This window comes from Zonotrichia albicollis, chromosome 15 (genome assembly GCF_047830755.1).
Source record: "Zonotrichia albicollis isolate bZonAlb1 chromosome 15, bZonAlb1.hap1, whole genome shotgun sequence".
Classification (NCBI taxonomy): domain Eukaryota; kingdom Metazoa; phylum Chordata; class Aves; order Passeriformes; family Passerellidae; genus Zonotrichia; species Zonotrichia albicollis.
The window spans coordinates 10,855,044-10,876,184 of record NC_133833.1 but is presented as its reverse complement, the minus strand read 5'-3'; the positions used below and the strand labels follow the sequence as shown (position 1 = coordinate 10,876,184).

At 45.4% G+C, this 21,141-nt stretch overlaps 1 protein-coding gene across 4 annotated transcripts; it reads left to right on the top strand.

Annotated features, from left to right (window-relative positions):
- Window positions 1-1,390: 1,390 nt before the first annotated feature.
- Window positions 1,391-20,559, top strand: KIF3A (kinesin family member 3A). 4 transcript variants are annotated; one of them, XM_074552540.1, is made up of 19 exons: window positions 1,391-1,539; window positions 2,829-3,111; window positions 3,757-3,901; window positions 4,156-4,240; window positions 4,707-4,812; window positions 5,562-5,701; window positions 6,366-6,563; window positions 6,930-7,104; window positions 8,103-8,192; window positions 9,813-9,884; window positions 11,727-11,735; window positions 13,309-13,465; window positions 14,285-14,465; window positions 14,745-14,855; window positions 15,611-15,736; window positions 16,370-16,423; window positions 16,573-16,641; window positions 16,857-16,981; window positions 17,508-20,559. In XM_074552540.1, exons 1-19 carry the CDS (start codon window positions 1,534-1,536, stop codon window positions 17,554-17,556), a joined length of 2,181 nt encoding a protein of 726 aa, XP_074408641.1. In that variant the 5' UTR covers window positions 1,391-1,533; the 3' UTR covers window positions 17,557-20,559. The 4 variants fall into 4 exon arrangements, with proteins under 4 accessions (XP_074408641.1, XP_074408643.1, XP_074408642.1 ...); XM_074552542.1 differs by lacking the exon at window positions 9,813-9,884; XM_074552541.1 differs by lacking the exon at window positions 11,727-11,735.
- The last annotated feature ends 582 nt before the right edge of the window (window positions 20,560-21,141 follow it).

Below are 21,141 nucleotides of genomic sequence, written 5' to 3'. Positions count from 1 at the left end.
TGGTTGGAACATTTCATGCTAAACCTTTTCTCGTTTCGCAGCTTTGTCTGCCTACACATGACTCTGCTCTCTCACCAGCCCCTTGGGCTATACATTTTCTGGTACTAAATTATAGTCCACGAACCTGTGCGTGCAGCGCAGCTCTGAGTAACACCGCGACAGTGTCACACAAAGAGACCTTGCTGAATAGCTGGCCTTCAATTTCCTGACTCACCTGATTGCACACACCTGGGGCTGAGGGAATGGCCCTGTGTTGTCATTATCGGTGTGTGCCCGCCCTGTGACACACCGGTCAGTTTGGTGGGGGAGGTCTGCCAGGTACAGATCAGCTCTATCCACATTCCTGCTCCTGCAGGAATGCAGAAATGCAGAATGATCCTCCCTCTGGCAAAAATACAGCACAGCCCAGGTACAGCCCTTGGTTTGTGTCTGTGCCGGGTGCTGGGGATCCTGGCCTTGCCCAGGGTCCTGGTGGTCCGCAGCAAAGGCAAAGAGGGGAGGAGTGGGGCTGGAGCAATGCTCCGTGACCTGCCAATGGGATTTGGGTGTGCAGGAATACCTGGGGGGAACAAGACAAATGTGATTCAGGGCATCAGGTACTGTGGAAACTATTCCTGGACCTCTCCTGTTGAGTAAAATTGTCTTTGACTCTTAAGGACAAAGATCATGAAAGGACAAGGTCACATTGTTGGAATAATTTAATTTAATTCCTTTAAGCAACTGACACACAGACAGTGTGATGTTGGGAGTAGGAGAGAAGCAAATGAGGCTGTGAAGGATCCCAGCAGTACGCTGTGAAACTTTACACTAAATTACAAATAACTTGGGAATGTGCTTCATTAGCGCAGGACTAACTGATTTTTGTGCCACTTGGACTGTACTGCTTGTTTATATTTAAGTTATTCTGCAGTCCCTCTATTTCACCAGCAATTCAAAATGTTACAGTCAGGAAAAGGAGGAGATGGATTTTCCTCCTTGTGTAGAGAACAGGCTGGGGCTTGCAGCCCTGTCACAGACGCAGAGCCCCCTCAGACCCCATGGAGCCCTTCCAGAGCAGTGGAGCCTTGTCAAGAGTCCCTGGAACCCTGTCAAACCCGCTGGAGATCCCTCAGAGCCCCGTCAGCTCCTCAGAGCCCGTCGGGCCCCGTTGTGAGCCCTGTCACCCCTCACAGCCCTGTCACCCCTCACAGCCCCCACTGTCCCCGCTGTGAGCCCTGTCACCCCTCACAGTCCCCACTGTTCCCGCTGTGTGCCCTGTCACCCCTCACAGCCCCCGTTTCCCCGGGCCGTGCCCAGCTCGCCCCGCCCGCCCGCCGTTCCCATGCCGACGGGACGCTCCGCCCCCCGCCGCCGCTCCGCCGCCGCCATTGGTTGCGCTCCCCTCGGCCCCGCCTCTCCCCGCCCGCCGTTGGCCGCGCGGCCGCCGCAGCGCGCGGGGGCCGGCCGCGGGGCGGGGCGCGCAGGCGCGGTGCTGTTATTGTTCCGCGGTGCTGCCGCCTGGCCCGGGCTGCCGCGGCCGCCATCGTCATCGCCATGCCGGTGAGATGCGGGGGGGACGCAGGGTGCGGCCCCCGGGGCTGCCCGGGCACTACGCACCGCCGCCCGCCGCGCCCGGGGTTCGCAGAGCTCGTCGGCTCCGTGCCCATGTGCGCGCGGGAGGCGCAGGGCGGGCGGTGCCTGTCAGGCCGAGCGGGCCGGGGGTGATGAGGGGCGGCGGCGGCGGCACCTTGGCAGCGGGGAGCGGCGGTCCGGCCGCCCCGGAGGGTCCCGTCCCGTATCCCGGGGGCTCGTGGTGACACCCACATCCCGCTGCCGGTTTTGGCTGGCGCCTCGTGTGCCGTTCCTCCCCCGCTCAAGCGGGGCTGAGCCGCTCTCTGCGTTCAGCAGGACGCAAAAGCCGCTGCTGAGGCCTGAGAGGAATGGGGGCAGGTGGCAGCTGCAGGGAGAGGCGCTTGGAAAGGGTTTGTTTCGGCTTGACAGCCAGCGTAGCTGCTCTAGGAGCGGTTAAACGCTCAGCTGCAGCACCTCTAGCCCACGGGAGTGTCTCTTAACTACATTCATCAGCCGTGCTTCAAAATTTGTTTTGGTAACTAGATGAAAGAAAATGAATGTGAGATTTTATAATACAACATTCAGGTATTCTAAAGGATTAAACTTAAGTATGTATGGTGAGGGTTGTAATTGGAATGAATTCCCTTCAGCCAGCACTCCCTGGTATCTGGTTCTGTGCTCTGTGGGGTTTGAGAGTGTATAGTCAGTGTTACTGAAAAAGAATGTCGTGGATGCACTGAATTCCAGCAAACTTCTTGCAGATTGCAAGGTGAAATTGATTCTTGAAAAAAATTCTTAGATGACGTTGAATGTGAAATGCGCAAGGTTTACTTATTCAGTTTTCATGTTGGCCAGCCGAAGAAGATCCCATTGCCTGAATAAGTGCGTTATTCTGTCAGCTTTATTTGTAAACCGGTCCTGGTTTTAAGTCTCCAAGTTCATGATCTGCTGGAGATGTATCTGCCCAAGCTGATGCATCAGTGTTTATGCTTAAACACACAGTAGTTTTATAGTGGGAAATGGCAGGGCTAGATTGGCTATTAGGAAGAGATTCTTCCCTGTGAGTGTGGTGAGGCTGTGGCACAGGCTGTCCAGAGCAGCTGTGCTTGTCTCATCCCTGGAAGTGTTCAAGGCCAGGCTGGAGCAACCTGCTCTAGTGGAAGTTGTTTTTGCCCATGGCAGGGGGTGGAACTGGGTTTCTTGCAGCCCAGACCCTTCTGTGATTCTGTGTTCACACTGGTGTTACAGGCTGTGTATTTTTGTTTGAATGATTACAGATTAACAAGGCTGAGAAGCCAGACAGGCCGGAGAGCTGTGACAATGTCAAGGTGGTTGTGCGCTGCCGGCCGCTCAATGACCGGGAGAAGACCACGGGCTACAAAATGGCAGTGAATGTGGATGAGATGAGGGGAACCATCACTGTCCACAAAACTGACTCATCCAATGAGCCTCCTAAGACATTCACATTTGACACAGTGTTTGGACCAGACAGTAAACAGCTGGATGTCTATAATTTAACAGCGAGACCAATTATTGATTCTGTCCTAGAGGGATACAATGGTAAGTCCCTTGTTGTAAGGAAGGATCCCATCCCGTCTCCTGTTCTTTGCTTTGTTAAAATTCCTGCCGATCTTGTGTGAGGGAGTTTCACCTTCTGAGGGCTGTAGCACGAGATCATTTCTGTTGTGGCCTCTAACTTGAAATAGCCTGAAGGCACTGGCTGTTCTGAGTGCTCCGTGGTTGTACCCACTGCTGTCATTAAGAGTGGTAGATGGGTGATGAAGGAGACTCCTCTGAGGTCATTTAGCTGCATGTTGTTATCCTTTATCCTCTCTTGGGAAGAGATATGTACTTATGTCATTATCAGGATTCTCAGCAGCTCCTCACTGTACAATTTCAGTACCCAGTGGAACTGAAGTGTACTAGCATTCCATGCTTTAGTCACTCTGCACTTTTAAAACAAGCTGACTTTTTTATTAGACCTCTTGCAGGCTGGATTAAGCAACAGATAGGTGCTGTTTGCCCAGTGTTTCTGTTACTCCAGCCTTGTATTCCAGTAGCTACTGGAGTGGGTGGAAAATTTTAACTCCATGAAAATAGAGATGTTTGGTGCTATCAGGCTAAGAAGGGATGAAGTAAAACTGCAGTTAAGAGTTTAGAGAAGACTCAACTTCTTAAAGTTTCTTTTTTTATCTTATCCTTCAGGTACTATTTTTGCATATGGGCAGACTGGAACAGGCAAAACCTTCACCATGGAAGGGGTCCGAGCAGTTCCTGAGCTCAGAGGCATCATTCCCAATTCCTTTGCCCATATATTTGGTCACATTGCCAAGGCAGAGGGGGATACAAGGTAAGTGCCTTCCCTTGACTGCTTCTGTTTTTGTTTTTGGTTTTTAACGTGAGTCCATGTGTAGCAGGAGCCTGACCTTGACAATGACAACAGAAATGGTCCTTCTCCCAAGATGAAAGGCTGCTACTTAGGCAGTTCTTGAGGGACAGCAGGACTGTGTTGGTCTTTCAGTGTTTTCTCTGCATTCTCTGACTGTGTTTGTGGGACTTCAGCAAGTGTTTTGCTAAGTGAGCTACCCAGCTGTTCATCTGCAGGTTTTTAGTTCGTGTCTCTTACCTGGAAATTTACAATGAGGAAGTGCGGGACCTGCTGGGAAAGGACCAGACACAGAGGTTAGAGGTGAGCCTCCTCTTCTGAATGTGCTGTTTGTTTTGAATCAGAGCAATATTCTGTTTTCAAGTTCAGAGAAGCACTTGCAGGGAAGTGGGATGTTGGGCTCCTCAGCAGTTCTCTTTCCCTTGCAATGCAATAGCTGGGTGCCACTGCTGGCTTCCTTAAATCTCTTCCACTTGCTCAGTTGCACAGATTGGCTGTTCCACCTGAGGCAATTTCATACCTGCAGTTCTACCCTGAATGCCCCTCAGCAATCCTGAGAATTGGAGACTGGGATTTAAAATCTTGTCTTTACAGAGGAAAACTGTAGCATATTGTCATGCATGAGTCTTTATTCCTTGTCTGCTCTAAGTGAATTGTTTTATGTGCAAGCCAGAAAATGGAGGAATAAACCATTATACTGTTACAGTATCTTTAGAATTGCTGTGGGGGATCTCCTAGGGATGCTCAGTCTGAACTGTTTCTCCCTTAGGTGAAAGAGAGACCTGATGTGGGAGTTTATATCAAAGACCTTTCAGCTTATGTTGTAAACAATGCAGATGATATGGACAGAATCATGACTCTGGGCCACAAGAACCGTACGTAGCCTTGCTGTGGGCAGGTTTATAGCTCAGACAGAGTAAAGGTCTGGTTGCCAGACCACAGTAGGAGGTCCTAGTTCTGTTTCTGGGAATAGTGTTTGGCTGAACAGAACACAAAGGGGATCTCCTCCCATGCCTCTTTAGTGCAGGGCCAGGAAAAGAAGGCTGTGCTTCCCACAGTAGCCAGTGCCAGTGGGGATCAGCAAAGGGAGGATGCAACGAGGGCAGTCAGTGTTGTCAGAACTGCTTATATATCTCTTGGTCGTTTTTCCACTTCAGTTCTGATCAGGATGAACATCAGCCCTGTGCTGCAAGTGGGAGGTAATTTATGTGCTGGAAAACTTCTTAGTTAAGCTCAGATTATTTAATGACTTAAAGTTCTGATTCCTGTTCCCCTTGGCATGGATTGCATTGTTCTTATTTCCCAAAATACAACTGTTTTCAGGGATCTGCTATGAACCCCTTAAGCTATTGATCTGTAAACAGATGAGGACAGTTGCTGGTCTTGGGAGTCTGTGGTTGGCTTAGAGCTGTAGCAGGCTGCAGAACCTTCTAGTCCAGGCTGGAAGTGCACTGCAACTTCAGTGCCCAAGAACAGACTTTGCTGCTGAGTCTGAGCATCCCTCTGCCATCTTCTGAAATACAGGGTTGGGTAAAGAGGTGGGAATGAGTCTCCTCAGAGAGCAGGAAGAGTTAGAAGATGTGATTAACTCTGAAGACATCACTGGTTTTTCCTCTGTTGAAAGGTTCTGTTGGTGCCACAAACATGAACGAGCACAGCTCTCGCTCGCACGCCATCTTCACGATCACCATCGAGTGCAGCGAGAAGGGCGTGGATGGCAACATGCACGTGCGCATGGGCAAGCTGCACCTCGTTGACCTTGCTGTGAGTAGGACCAGCCAGCTCTTTGGCAAGACACTTGATTTGGGTTGCTGAGGTTTTTCCTGAGGGTTGTGACCATGTTGTTCATCACTTGCAGGTTCCTTCCCTCAGTGTCACACTTTGAACCATGTAATTGTGCTGGTAAAACATGGCTTTAGCCCAAGATTTACACTGAGGTACCTTTCCTTGGGGAGGATGCAAAAAAGTGAGACTAAAGGCATTCAACTTACTTAAATGCATTTTAACTTATTTACATGATGTGTATATAGGATGCTCTATGAAACTCTTTAAAATAATTGCAGTGTTGCTGTTTGCTCTTTCTCTGCTGATAGGAAGGGCTGTAGATGGCAGTTGGCAGCTCCAGCTGGGGTGCCTTTTAACTGCTGGCTGACCTCTCATAACACTTTTGTTCATGGGGAGGAGAATCTCCATTTTCCCAGCTGCATTGCTTTAAGCAATCCAGAATTTCCTGGCGCTGAAGGCTTCTATTAAAGACTTGTTTGCCTTGTCTCTTTAACAATGTCTGTGATACTTAGCCAGGTTCTGTAATAGTGGATGAAGTGGTTAGTGACATGGCTGCTAGCAAGATTGCTGTATAGCTGATCCTGTTTGGAGGGAGATGTATTAGGGGATCTGTTTTAAATCCTGCTTCATGTTCCCTTTGCAGGGTTCTGAAAGACAGACAAAAACTGGAGCCACAGGGCAGAGACTGAAGGAAGCCACTAAGATCAACCTCTCCCTGTCCACGCTGGGCAATGTTATCTCTGCCCTGGTGGATGGCAAGAGCACCCACGTGCCCTACCGTAACTCCAAACTCACCCGGCTGCTGCAGGACTCCCTGGGGGGCAACTCCAAAACCATGATGGTGAGCTAAGAGATGCCCTTTCCACTTCCGGCTATTGGGCTGCATTTTTGCAGGGATGGCATAGTGACTTGAACGGCCTGACATTTACCTCACTAATCCTAAGCTGTTTACAGCTTAGAGAACCTTCTGTGTGCATCTCTTTCTATCTTTTCTCTTTGCCTCTGTATGGTGAGGTTCTAAACACAGCACATGGGTACATACATGCATGAGATCAAACAGAACCTGTGCTTGGGTAGTCAAAAGTGGCATCAGTGTAGAAGCAGCAGGAAAGCTTGGGTAAGAGTAGCAGTGTGAGACTGTCAGAGCTGGGATTGGGTTCCTGCAGTGCCTTGTGCTGGCTCTGACACTGTCATCCGTGTGTTGCAGTGTGCAAACATTGGACCAGCAGACTACAACTACGATGAGACCATCAGCACTCTCAGGTATGCAAACAGAGCCAAGAACATAAAGAACAAGGCCAGGATTAACGAGGATCCCAAGGATGCTATGCTCCGCCAGTTCCAAAAGGAAATTGAAGAGCTCAAGAAAAAACTAGAAGAAGGTGAGACTCTCCTTCCCCCTTGTGTTCGTCTCTGCACTATGCTTGTTCTGTTTGAATGGAAACATTCTTTGCTACTTGAATATGTATCAGATGAGGTTGGCTGCTGGTGCAGGTCGCTGTTCTGGTTTTGTTTGCCCTGCTGGATGCCAGGGGAGGTGTCTAAGGCTGCTCGTGGGGGTCCAGCTTTCCCACTAGGTGGCACTTGGCACTAGGGTGAGTGGTGGCCTCTGGGCTGGGATCATTGTGCCCAGATTTTCCTGGGTTTCCCTAGCAAGCACAACTGACATGGTATAAGGAATTAAACTGAACTGTAATAACAGATCACACTTCTCTGATTGGGGAGGAGGAATGCATTTATCAAAGGAAAATTGAACCAAATTTGTGGAGCTGGAGCTGGGTTTCTAAACACTGTAGGGCAACAAGAAGCCTCTTTAAGACATGTAACTTCATAGCCTCATGTCTCTTATTAGTCCATCAATATGGAGTGACCCTGCTAGAGGGATGCTTGCTAAACAGTGACCAGATGTCACAACATCTCTCTCCAGAGGTACTCACAGAACAGCTGTAGCAGTAACTCCAGCATGATTTGCTGTTTGTTGTCTGCCCCATTCAGGAGAAGTAGGAAGTGGTCAGTAATGCTTCTTTCTTTTTATTTCCTCTCAGATGGAAGTGTAAGGTGGAAGAGAAGGTGTGGTAGAGTCCTGCTAGGAAAACTTCATAGCTTCAGCTGTGCAAAGATGCTCTATTTTCCATAAAAAGTAGTCTCTTGAACTTTATACATTCACACTGACATCACAGCATTCAGTTGCTTATCTTGATTTTCCTGAAGTTTCCTGAGCCATGGCAAGCTGTCTGCTTTTGCAACAGTTAAGGACTTCTGCAAGTACTCATAAGTTGATGTCAGGCACTACTGTGTTTGGATAAATGCTGCTGTCAGAATAACAAGCTGATACGAGGTGAAGGAAAGCTTTTGATAAAAACCCACTCTTTTCTTTTAGGGGAAGAGATCTCCGGTTCTGAAACCAGCGATTCTGAGGAGGAGGATGACGATGGGGAGATGGGAGAGGAGAAGCGGAAGAAACGGCGGGGTAAGGCAGCAGAGATTCCTGTCAGTGCCACCAGTGTCCTCTTATCCACAGGCTGCTGTAGGAGGTGTAGCCAGAGCCAGGCAGGGACTAGAGCAGTTGTGAGATGCCCTATGCCGCTGCAATTATCATGCCTCTCCTAGAAACCAAGGCCTTTGGTGCCGTGTGTCAGAGGGACAGCTCCAGAGCTGCGTAGTTCCTGCTTCCACTCGGGTTAGCTGTTGTGTAGTTCCTGCTTCCACCTGGGTAGCTGTGCTTGTCCTGACATCATCTCTGTGGTGCTCCCCGGGTGCCGCAAGGTGGCTGCGTATGGCTTGTGGTGGTGTGGAACTTCCCCTGCTTACAGAGGTGGGAGGAAGAAGACACCAAAGATCATTTGTAGGCAGGTGTGGTTTTTATAGCCATGGGTATGATTGGAGGGGAATTCTGGCTGTGGTTTAGGCAAAGGATTCATCTGTCTTACAGATCTTCAGTAGTTGACTCTACTGGTGTCCTGTTTTATGTTGATAGAGGGAAAACTTGACCTTTGGGTGTCTTTGTGCTGACTGAAAAGCTTAATGGAGCTGCACATGCTTTTTTTGGGAGCAGTCTGAAAATCTCATGGTGGAGTTTCCTTTGTCCCACATCAGTGTTAAACTGCTGTGTACAATCTAAACTCCAGGGAATGTTGCTGAACCTGGAACTGCAGGTCACTGTACCATGGGATGCTGTGGCTTCTTGGGATCTTGCTTTTCTCCTAGAACCCTGCTGGTAATTCCTTGTGGATAGTAGAGAAATCAAACCCAGTGCTACATCCCAAGTTCCAGCTTCTCTACTAAACTTATTTTGACATTCAAACTGCCTTCCTGTCCTGAAGCACCCACATATGTTGAAAAAAATTTCTATTAAAGCATTCCTGCTTTGAGGTGTATTCTTCATTTTGGTGTCTGTCCAAGTAGGCATAAATTACTTTTGCCATGCCTTTGGGGATAGCTGTAACAAGTTCATTTTTCACCTTTTGGTTATTTCTAGAAGTGGAAAGCTTGACTATTGTCTCCAAATCTCCTGCCCAAATCTCCTCCCAAGAGGAGACCACCTTCACAGTGCTGCTTGGAAAGAGTAGAGGGTGAATAGCTGACTTATTCAACTCCCAGAGAAGTTACTCTAGTTAAGTTCCCTGAGGGAGCTGCTTCACAGGAGTACACACTGACTGTCCCTGTGTAAGCTGATTCTGCCTTCCAGAGTGAGAAGTGCACATTGCCATGTGTGTAAGACTGGAAAGGATTCATGGTCACTGAATCCTCTGCTATGGCAGATATCCACAGCCTTCTCCACTATGATCTGGTGTTCTCTGCTGTTGTTGCTTGGAAAGGAAGCTGCCTTGGCATGTTGTTTTAAGCTGTGGTCTGATTAAGATGGGTTTTAACTGAAATGTCTTTCTGAGCATGCAGTTTTGTGCTGGGACACGGTGGCTTTGCAAGCTGAGTCTGGGAGGGATCCTAGCAAGTGCTTCCTAATGGGAACCTGTGCTTTTTTTGAACTAGGTTGCTGGCTCTTCTGGGTTTCTTTCCTTCAGAACTAACTTCCCATCTGCATGTTTCTTCCTCTCTGGGTTTTTCTGTGGGACGCATTTCTGTTTTCCAGGCAGTAGCAGCAGCAGTAGTTCAGACTCCACATGCTCTGTCATAGAGAAACCTCTGGATAAGTCCTTCACTAGTGAGTGGGAGCTCTTAAGTCCTTTAAGCTTTGGCCTTTCCATAATCTGCACACTCCATTTTGCAATGTTGCACTTTTCCCTGCTTTGTCTGTTGGAAAGATAAACCTCAAGCTGTAACTCTGCTAAAGCATGCCTTTCCTTTGCTGCTTCCATGCTTGAAACAGTTACTCAACGTGCACATTGTTAGCCAGATATGGGAGAGAATAGGAAACAATGTAGTAGGCTGCTTGAGCCAGATTTAAAGATAATTGAGAAATAACAGGTTAAAAAAATCCAGTTTGCAGCTTGTGTTAAATGCACCTTTTAAAATACAGGGGGAAAAATCTGAGCTAAATTTTTACAGGATTTGCTACAATATGAATTCATGAAAAGGACTTCTAGATATGTATTCTATATTATCTTGGACTCTGCCCTCTCAAAATTAGTGTTGGAGAACAATCAATCATGAGGCTTATACTAGGAGAGAAAATGTGGCAATGCTTGGTTGATTTGCTTTATTTTTGCAGATACTTTAAAAAATATCCTTGGTGGTTAAGTGCCCCATAATACTAAGCTCTTGATCTCTGTGGGACTTAGTTCAGAGGAACAGGAGATCCAGATTTTGATCTAGTAGTAAGGAAAGTCTGGGCTGCTCCTGGGCAGAGAGGTCATTGTGCCTGTAAAAACCCATAGTCAGTGAGAACTGAGGAAACAAATCACATTTTGGGACTTGGCTTTTGGGGACTTCACCTGGTGTTTTTATCCTGGACAAAAACACTCCTCTCTCCTCCCCATGTGGAGAGACCCTGGGAAGTATTGCTGTATAGTTCACTCCCTTTTACTCTGTTAGTGGAGAGCCTCAGCACAGAGAAGGGTGGTAGCAGGGTTAGAGGGAACACAGCCTGGGGGAGACCCTTGGTGGATCCTATGACTGTAGCCTGGGAATTCCAATTGCTTCAATCCTGCTCCTTTAAAGCTTGCTTGGAACCTGTTTTATTTGGATGAGGACAGTTAATAGCAAACTGCTGATGTGTCAGCAGGTGCATAAGCCCATCTCCTGCAGCTTTGGGGACAGCTCTGCAGGGGAAGTTGTGCTGGGCTTTTGGCATTTAGGATAAGTGTAGCTTTTTGTGGTTTGGGATATTAACTGTCCTCTAGTGTGACCCTCCTGCATGTGGTGTCTTTCATTATCCCTTTCCTATCCTGCCTTTTTTGTTGCGCTTGCTTGAATAACCAAAAGTGGCTCTATACCTCTATGGAAGCACCAGTTACTGCAAATTAACCTACTAATCCCCTGTGTAATTACATGGAGAAATCTTGTGTTGAGACTCCCTGTGTGCAACTGTCTTGTATCTTGCAAAGAATTGGCTTGGAAATCTTGGTTAAAACTTAGAACATGTATTCTGGATGCTAATATTTTACAGGTAATATAATAGAATTGGCTCTCTTGAGTGTGGGGAGCATTAAGTTTGTTAATTGAAGGAGAAATCCACCCCTTTTAACTGTTTCTTAGGTCATGATCCTTGCAGCTGGCTCCTAATGTTGTGTTTAGATCCAGCATTGCATTGAATGGGCAGAAGAATGCAAGAGTGAGCTGAAGAATATCCTGGATTTGCAGAGCACTCTGAAGCACAGACACATTCTCTGCTTTAGCATAACATGATGCATTAGTGTTTGCTCTAATAGAAGAGTTTTTAGTTATGATTCTCATATTTTCTACCTTAGAAACGTGAATATGAAATTGTTGTTTGTTCTGGTGCTGATCTTTGTCCAAAATGATCAAAGCAATAACATTTTCTCTCCTCCTCTTTTTATGTTCGCTGCCTCTCTGCGATTTGCTTTCTACTTCCTCTTAACGCAAGATCAAGCAGGTTGGTGTAATTGATTTTCACCTCCTTACATTTGCAAAGCTTGTAAAATGATCTTACACCTTGCTTCACTTCACCTTTTTCTCTTAAACTGAGAATATATAGGTCCGTGTCTTAATAATAAGAAGACTTTATCTGGCTTATCTCGTATGATGGGCTCTGTATAGCACTTCCAGAAAGCTTCTTACTTAAAGACTAATTAGTGAGAGATTTTTGCACCACAAGCCCAGAAAGAAGTGCTTATTATCTGATTCTGAAGTGTAGCAGATGGCAGTGAAGATGTTTGCTGTAGTGGTGAAGTCCTTGCCTTGCAACAAAATTAATTAAAGCTCTTGTGCACATGAAGAGCTGAATGTGCAGATGTGAAAATATGTTCATGCATGTTTACATATGCAATACAGTTTGCTGGAGTGTTTGTGTATAATGTGTATATGATTGTAAATAAAATACATGTATATAAATGAAGCTGGGTCTTTTGAAGACTGGAGAAGGAGAAGCCTTTTACTGAACAGCTTCCTTGACTGTGTTCTGACTGTGCATTATGTCACCATGGAAAGCAGTCAGGTGGCAGTCAGTGGCTCCTGTTGGTTTCAAGTACAGCTGGATTCTACAGAGTAGGGTTTTTTCATGTCTAGAAAAGCAAGAAAATTGGGAATTCACTTGTGAGTAAATGGCTATTTAGGTGTTGTGGATTTGAGGAAATGCATTCTTATTCCACATAACCCCCCAGGATCTCTATGTTCACCTGCCTTAGGCACTCCTGGGATTGCAATGAAAGTTGGCTCAAGACTTGCAGAGTGGCTTTCTAGAGCAGCAGTCTCACACTTTGTTTCAAATTTGGGGTGTTTGGGACTAATCCTTGAGGTCAGTAGGTTCAGTGAGTTGCTCTGGCCACTCCCTTTGTAGCCCTACAAGACATGGATCTGGTGTGCTGCTGTGGCAGTTCTGTTGTAAAGACACAGCTGAATGAGCCAGAGCCAACTCAGTGCTTTCAAATCTGTGGGCAGTCACTGTTACATAGACAAGATATCATCAAGAAGTTTCTTTAGTTGCCTGATTTTCACAGGGCTGTTCTGAATTTCTGTATTTCCATAGTAGTGTTTTCTTAACAATATCTACAAGCTCACTTTGGAATGGATAAGCCTGTAAGGAGGGCAGTGAATGAGGGGAATGGTGCAGATGCTAATCTGAATTTTGAGTTTGTAACTCTTGGTAGCTGAGCTCTTGTAGCTGTGGGTCCTGTGGCCTGATGTGCATTGTTAGAACATCAGGGTTTCCTTATTGGGCTTCTCTTCAGGCAGTGTTCCTTCTCCAGGTGTTCTTTGTATGTTTTATATTTTGGGGACATTAGGTTCCAGTGATAGTTACACAGCATTGCTGCTCAGTAGGAGCTGGTGGCAACTGGCCAATCTTAAAATGGGATTTGAAGGACTGAGCTTTGCCCATTTTGAAGCTGTTACTTAATGAAATTTTTGTTAATTGCAAGTATTGAATCTGAACTTGGAAAAAGTGCTGTGATACAGATTTTGATTTACTTTTCAGTGAACTAACTTGTTTCCCCATATCTGTTTGAAAGGCAAGAAGAAAGTTTCTCCTGATAAGATGGTAGAGATGCAAGCCAAGATTGAAGAGGAGAGAAAAGCTCTTGAAACTAAGCTTGATATGGAAGAAGAAGAAAGAAATAAAGCCAGAGCTGAACTGGAGAAGAGAGAAAAAGACTTGCTCAAAGCTCAGTGAGTACCATGCTCTGAGCAGTTTGTGTGGTTGTGTGGGTTGTTCCTCCCTTAATCTTACAGATATCTGGAGATGCATGTAGGATGCCTGTCAAACTTTGCAGAAAGTGAACACCTTGCTATTGTCAAGGTGAAAGAGGAGCTTATTCTGCTTTGAGAGCATAGAGTATATGGGAAAGAGAAACTTCTATCGTCTTGCCACTTCTTTTCTTAACTTTACTCAGTTGTGCAAGATAGCCTAGAAACATAAATTAATCTCCCAAGAGCTGTGAGGAGCAGCAGTACTGCTCTGTAAGAGGCCAGCTTTCCTGCAGCACAGCCACAAGCATGGCATTTTGGGTTAGGGGTGCTCTGTTCTGAAGCCAGAAAGCTGCTAAGGTCACACTACCCCATGCAAACAGACTGCTCCAGCAGCAGCCAGCATTCCTGCTTTGCACTTCAGCAGCTGCCTTGATTTCTGTTCACTCCCCTCTATTTCAGCTGCTGCCTCTGGGCATTGCTGTGCTGGCAGGGCCCTTTTGGGCAGAGGGTGCCTTGAGTAGCCTGGGGATGTCACTGGGTGCTTTCAGCCCCTCACAGAGGTCACTTGCTGTGGGAGGCATTTCTCTGTTGACTTGGTTTTGCTTGAGAGAAAGTGGTGGGAGCTGGAGCTTGAGGAATTTGCTTCTTTCACTTGCACTACCTCACCCCCAGTTAAGCCCTCAGCAGCAGGACAAGTTTTTCCAGCCCTGTCAGTGCTGTCTGGGCTATAAAACCAAGCTGGACCTGATGCCTGCTGAGCCTGGTAGGACAGGAAGTCTCACCTACCTGTCTGTCTAGGCAGGAGCACCAGTCCCTGTTGGAGAAACTCTCTGCATTAGAGAAAAAGGTGATTGTGGGAGGAGTGGACTTGCTGGCAAAAGCAGAGGAGCAAGAGAAGCTTTTAGAAGAATCAAACATGGAGCTGGAGGAGCGAAGGAAGAGAGCGGAGCAGCTTCGCAAGGAGCTCGAGGAGAAGGAGGTGGGGTATCTGCTGTGGCTGTCTGCCAGCTGCAATGGCAGGGCACACCAGGATGTGTTACCCAGGTGGGCTCTGCTCTGGGAGCACTGCAGGAGCCACCCCTCCACAGGCCACTTGCTGGCTGTGCAGCTCCTGCAGGTCTGAGCCAGCCTGCCTCAGCCAGGCCTCTGTGCTCTTGGCAAATGCTTGGTTTGTTCAAGTAGTTTTTCCTCTTGTTCATACTGTTGCAGGGAGTTTCTGTGATTGTTAATGTGTGTGTGTGCTAAATGTTGTCCACAGCAAGAACGTTTGGACATTGAAGAGAAGTACACCAACCTCCAGGAGGAAGCACAGGGGAAAACCAAAAAACTGAAGAAAGTTTGGACCATGCTTATGGCTGCAAAGTCAGAGGTCAGTATCTAAAGTCCTCAGCCAGTGGTCCTGGGAGGCACTAGAGCTGGGAAGGGTAAGCCATCAGCTTTGTAATGCTGGAAAATGTGCTGTATGTTTAGAAATGTTTTTCTGTACTGTGCATTTTGCTCACATAATTCAAAAATACTAAGTCTGGAGTTGGAGCTTTAGAACAGCATGCTGTAGAGCTTTTCCCCACGCCAGGCTGAGAAGGGTTATGTGTGACACCTTAAGATATCAAGAGCTTCAAGGAAAACCACTGATTATTTCTGAAACAAAATGCAAGTTGCTTTTTGGCAGCCCCATGTTCTGCTTTGCTGCAGCCCAAAGGTTTCTCTGCTCTAAGCTGCCTGTCCTTTAGGACTGATGACCTTGTTACCTCATCCTCAGTCACTGGAGCAGTGTATCTTTGGCTGGTAGCTGGAGCTCCTGTTTCATAAAAAATGCATTTGGTTTTTGGGATCAGAGATTTTCCTTGAAACCTTGCCAGTGATGCAACTTGTCTTAGGCTCTTCATCTAGTCTCAGCTGAATCAGCTTGGCAGAAGGCCAGTTCTGGGTTTATGAAACTGAGAACTTAATGTTGTTTTCAGCCATCTGAGCTGAAATCTTTCAGACGATTTATTGTTCAGAGATATTCTGGTACTAATAACCAGAATTTGCCTTTGTTTTCCAAAAACCTCACACAGACAAAAGATGCTGTTACCATGTCTAAAGATAAGTCTGATGCCTCTCAAATGCCTGGTTTCTTTTCAGATGGCAGATCTACAGCAAGAGCATCAGAGAGAGATTGAGGGGTTGCTGGAGAACATTCGGCAGCTGAGCAGGGAGCTGCGGCTTCAGATTCTCATCATAGACAACTTCATTCCTCAGGACTACCAGGTGAGGGCAAAGCTCCTGAGCCTGGGGCAGGAGTTGTGCTGTGCTCATTTCAATTCTCTTGCAGCATATTTTCCTAAAGGCTTATAAAAATAGGAAAACCACATTGACCACATTGTTAACTGGTATATTCACTCTGTGCCCATGCAGTGGGTCTGTTCAAAGTCTTTTTTTTGGTTTTCCACTAGCTTGAAGTTGTGCTATTAACACAAAGACTGGATTTTTAAATCTTTGACATTCTTTGTGACTCCAGTATACAGAAAATTCACAATGAGCTTAAATATAATGCACACTATTTAATGGGAAAAGGGAAATTCTTTTTATAGTTTTCATTTATTCTGTATTACAGCGTTTGCTTACTGCTGTATTGATGGTGTTGGCATAATGGAAATCCCATGCTTTAGGGGGCTTTTCAGTACATACAGTTTGGGAGTGGTATTTTTCTCTTCTGTAGACTTCAGGATATACATGGGGGTGGTTTTTGCTCAGGATGTAGCTGTCCTGATAGGAACAACTTGAAAGGAATCAAGGCTGTTCTCAAGCAGCTTGCCCAGGCCTCAGGATGTATGTTCTGGAAAGTGCACCTGGAGGGTAGGTTGTGCAAGTCTAACACTCGCTGTCCTGACTCCTTTGTAGGAAATGATTGAGAACTACGTTCACTGGAATGAAGACATAGGAGAGTGGCAGCTGGTAAGAGTGGTTGCCTGGCTTGTGTACAAGTTAATGTTGGTATGAGCTTCTGAGGGGTTTCACTGAGCCCAGGAAGAAGCTGCTGAAGCTGCAGTCAGTTTCACTGTGAACAGTGGACTTGGCTAACAAACCTTTATTTCTGCTTACAGAAATGTGTCGCATATACAGGGAACAACATGAGGAAACAGACACCTGTCCTGGATAAAAAAGAGAAAGATGTGAGTGACTGTTGAATTAATTGAACTGTACAGGCCCAAGTCCTGCCTGAGATTGCTGCTCTGTATTTAGAGCCAAATTGTCCAATCTCAGCTGACAGTCTCAGTCTCTTTTCTTTTGAAGATATGAGTCTTTGAGTATCATGAAAGCACCATTGATAAATGTATAAAATTATTCTGATGACTTTGTCTGATGAGATTTTTTGGTGTTTTTCCAGCCCTTTGAAGTGGACCTTTCCCATGTTTACTTAGCCTACACTGAAGAAAGCTTGAGGCAATCTCTGATGAAGCTGGAGAGGCCGAGAACTTCAAAAGGAAAATCCAGGCCCAAGACAGGGAGAAGGTGAAGAACTCTGTGGTATTTATATGCAATGAGGGATTTACCCAAGGGAAGGCTGAAGTTTGTATATGCAAACTTACCACAAGTCTTCAAACATTTGCTTAATGAAAAGGCAAAGGACAAAATTTTTGCATGGTATAGTTCAGTGTTGCCAGGTGTGACAGAACCAAGTCTCTTTAGCACACTAAATCTTGTCCAGAAAGACTTGTCTAGGGATTTACTGGTGTTCTTTTGCTGCATTCTCCTCTTCCAGCTCCTTGCTTTATTTTGCTGCATTTGGTGGCCCAGTTTAACCCAATCTGGCACAGTGCAAGTGCAAACACTGGTACCAGTGGAGAGGAGAGGGCTGTTTGGGGAGAGTTCAGCATATGCTTTCTTGTGCTTTTTGTTTGGTTGGTTTTGCTTATGGAGAAGTCATGTCATGTCATGTAGTTTTGACTTTAAATGTGGCTGGTCCCTGTCCTTCCTAGACAGCATAATGATGTGTGTGTGGTGTTGTTTTTCCCTTTCCTTTCTGCTCTCCAAACAGAAAACGCTCGGCCAAGCCAGGAGCTGTCATTGACTCCCTGCTGCAGTAGTGTCACCTGGTCAGAATTCCTGTAAAAATCAGTGAGTGTATAAGGTTTGGCCAGAATATGGAATTCAAGAGATGGCACAGTTTGACATGGCTCTCATTTTTTTATTTAAAAAAATGTATTTTTCCTTAGTTGCCTGTATATTGTATGTTATATTAACATAATATTAAAATGGTATGTATGATTGATGGTTGTGAAATTCCATCTATTAAGTGTGTTGTGCAGGGAAACTTGTTGGTAATCCTTGTTGAAATGTATAGAAAATAGGGTTCTAGATGTGTGTTTAAGTGCTAGATGTGTTAGTTCCAAACAGTTAATGAAATCCTGAAATTAAGGCTGGTAAATCTGACTTATGCCCTGCTTTGCACATAACTGGCAGCTTTCACTGTTGTCCTCTGTTGCACTGATCTGTGTTTGAATGTAGTTGCTGCAAACCTTTAAGAGCATCAAATCTTTTTATTTAATATTCCTCACTGTGGCTGTTAACACACTGTGTTATGTGTTGGATACACAGTCCTTTTCCCTTTTTGCTGTCTTGCTGTACAGAGAAAGTAGCTGGGTAGGAAAAACACGAACACATGAGATTGCTGAAAAGGGACCATAGGTGTCTAATAGTTCTTTTGTTTTTATCAGTTTGTTTGTGATCTGCTGGCACTGTGGAGAATGAGATCTTGGATGTTAAGGCAGAAGAGAGCTTTTTTCCTTCTTCTGAGGTTGTGTTACTTTGGCAGCTTTCTATGCTTCAGGGTTGGTATTTTTGTGAGTAGTTTTGTAATCTGAACAGCTGAGATGCTTTAAGGAGGGTGCTGTAATAACACCAGGACTCAGTGTCAGCCATGGGGCTGTGGCTCTGTTTCCTCATCCCTGGCTGCAAGGCACTGGGCCACTGAGGATAAATTTCTCTCTCCTTTAGTAAAACAGAAGGAATTGTCCAATTTTCCCAGAACAATATCCCCTGACCTAGCTGGTGCTGTGTTCCTGTGTATGCTGTGTGCCTCTCTGGCTGTGCTCTGAGAGGAAAAAATTTTTGGTCTCTGATAAAAACCATTTATTTGTGGTGGCTGCTCTTTTTATTTGATATTTATGCTGCTAATAGACACATATCACTTTAATATGTTGCTTTTGTGTCACAGAGAAAATGCCTCTCCTTCAGACTGTGTGTGTTTTCTAACTCCTCTCATCAGCTGTGGGTGTCTCAGCAGCTCCTGTGCAGGGTGGAGGGATGAGCTGTGACCTCATCTTAGTTCCTGGAGGATTAAAAGCTGTGACTGCTCACAGGGGAAATGGAGTCCTTCAGTGTGACAGAAAACAAGGCAGCTCCTCAGGGGACTTGAGTCCTTGCTAGTAGCCACATCTGCTTTTACCAGAAAGTTCCTGTGAAGTACTTAAAGACATCAAATTCCCTTTATTTCTGTCATGATGGTTATCTGGAGGTACCTTGGGGTCTATGACAGGATCTGTAATAGTTAAAATTGGTCTTGTAAGGACATCTTGCTCTGAAGGATATATTCAGTGCTATTCTAAACAAGTTGTAAGCTTTTTTCCTGGTGTTTTTAATGGGTTTTTTTCAGGATCATGACCTGGAAGAACATTGCTGCCCTCTCTGTTGGGGGGAGTGCCACCTGAATTCATACAACATACAGATGCAAACACTAGCATTTGTTTTTTCTAGCCTGTCATTTAGGGGTAAATAATCAGAAACTTTCTTGATTGAAGCTGTAGTTGGTTTTGCTTGTGAAGAGCTGACCTTATCTTAAATGTGCTTGACTGGAGTTGGATTATCTCTTATTACGTACATATATACTTCTCATCAAAATATCCAGACTGAAAATGGCTTAAATGCTGCTTAAAGTCTTCCAGTTCTGAGTCCCAGCAGATAGATGCATAGCTGTGGCCTGTACTAGCTCTCAGAACCAGGGATAACTTCTGTTTCCTTTTTGTGTTCTATCTTGTGCTAACATTTCTTGAATGATCTGGTTTTGCAGGAGTTAACCAGAACTGTGCTTTCAGAAATACCATTAAAAATCCTTTTACCTGACAGGTATCAGTTCCTCCAAGGTACTGCTATGAACCATGGCACTCCATTTAAAATATTTAAATATTTAAAATGCTTCAGATGTAAAGGCATGTGATTTACAATTAACATAACAGTCCTGCTGCTGAAAACCTTGGTACTCTGCATGTTTAAGTGAGCCTTGGAGCAGGGGTAAACAATAAGTAATTTCTTGCACACCTTTAATTGGCAGATTGGAGAAACTGGTTATCTCCTGTTGCAGAGGCTTGGAGGACAAATTATTTGCTCTGTAAGAGGATTTTAAATAAAGTGGAACACCCTCATGGTCATGTGCCCTGTCAGTTGGGCTCACCTGTTAAGTTCTGGGAAGTTTCTTGCAAAACCAGGAGTTGGGCTTGTGGATTTATCACATGGGGCTTCTCTATAGGCCTGCCCATCTGTGAATGTCTCATGGGCCAATAACTGTTTTAATAAGGCAAGGATTTGATTTATATGGACTTTAAAGAGTTTAATACAGCCTCTCTTATTGTGGGTCAGTATGTGCTCTGTGGTATTTATCAAAACTCATCTTGCATAACATACACTGTGTGTGCTCATCTTTGCATTTGCTAACAGAAGATTCTCCTCATTCCAGAACATTGACCTTAACAATGAGATTTTTGCTTAATGTTGTGTAAATGAATTATTTAATATTTAACTTGTTCCTAATCCTTTAAGAGGAGGGGAAATGGTCCTTAGTGCCTTTTACTGACTACACTGTCTGCACATGTCCAGCTTTCACCTTTCTCCACAGTTCTGCTTAGCCAGGCCTGCATAGAGGGAAAAACTGCTACTCTGTATAATTTGTCTTTCTGTTTATTGTTTTTTTTAACTCTGTTTATTTCTGACTATTTCTTATTTTATTAAAGCTAATTCATTATACTGTATATATCAATATTGTGTCCCTGGAGCATGTTCATACCATGAAATAAAATTCTTGATTCCTAATTCCACCCTGTGTGCATGTTTTCCAAATAACATTATGCATAGCATATCTTTTTAACTCAGTTGTGTGAGGAAGGCTGGGTGAGGTGCCTCTGTGGCTCTGAGCTGCCCAGCGTGCTGGAGAAGTGTTTGGGTTGTGTTGGAGCCTTGTTGCCAAACCTCAGTGAAGTGAGGAGGGAATGTCAGCCCTGGCTGCTCCCTTTGCAGCTCCAGCATGTCCTTTGGGGTTCCCACCTCTCAGGAGCATGCCCCATTTGTGGCCTGGCTTCTCCCCTCTTTGGCTTTTCTTTCTGTTTAAATCTGTGTTCCTTGTGCTAGCATGAGCTTAATGCCATAGCAGGACAAAGTGTTTGGCAATTCCTAGTCACACTATGTCACAGACACATTTTATGAAAAATCCTTTTCTTAGGATTTTTTTCTCCTGAGAAGCTGAGAGGCCTTAGGAACAAAATGTAACCAATGGTTATCTGCTGCTGTGGAATGCAACAGGTGCATCTGTGATTGGTCCCATGTGGTTGTTTCTAATTAATGGCCAATCACAGTTCAGCTGTCACAGACTGTGTGGTCAGGCACAAGATTTTATCATTCTG

Excerpts from the sequence above, each read along its gene's own strand:
- KIF3A (XM_074552540.1), top strand. Across the intron at positions 5,702-6,365 it reads TGCACCTCGTTGACCTTGCT|GGTTCTGAAAGACAGACAAA; the intron begins GTGAGTAGGACC and ends TTCCCTTTGCAG. Across the intron at positions 15,737-16,369 it reads TCATTCCTCAGGACTACCAG|GAAATGATTGAGAACTACGT; the intron begins GTGAGGGCAAAG and ends ACTCCTTTGTAG.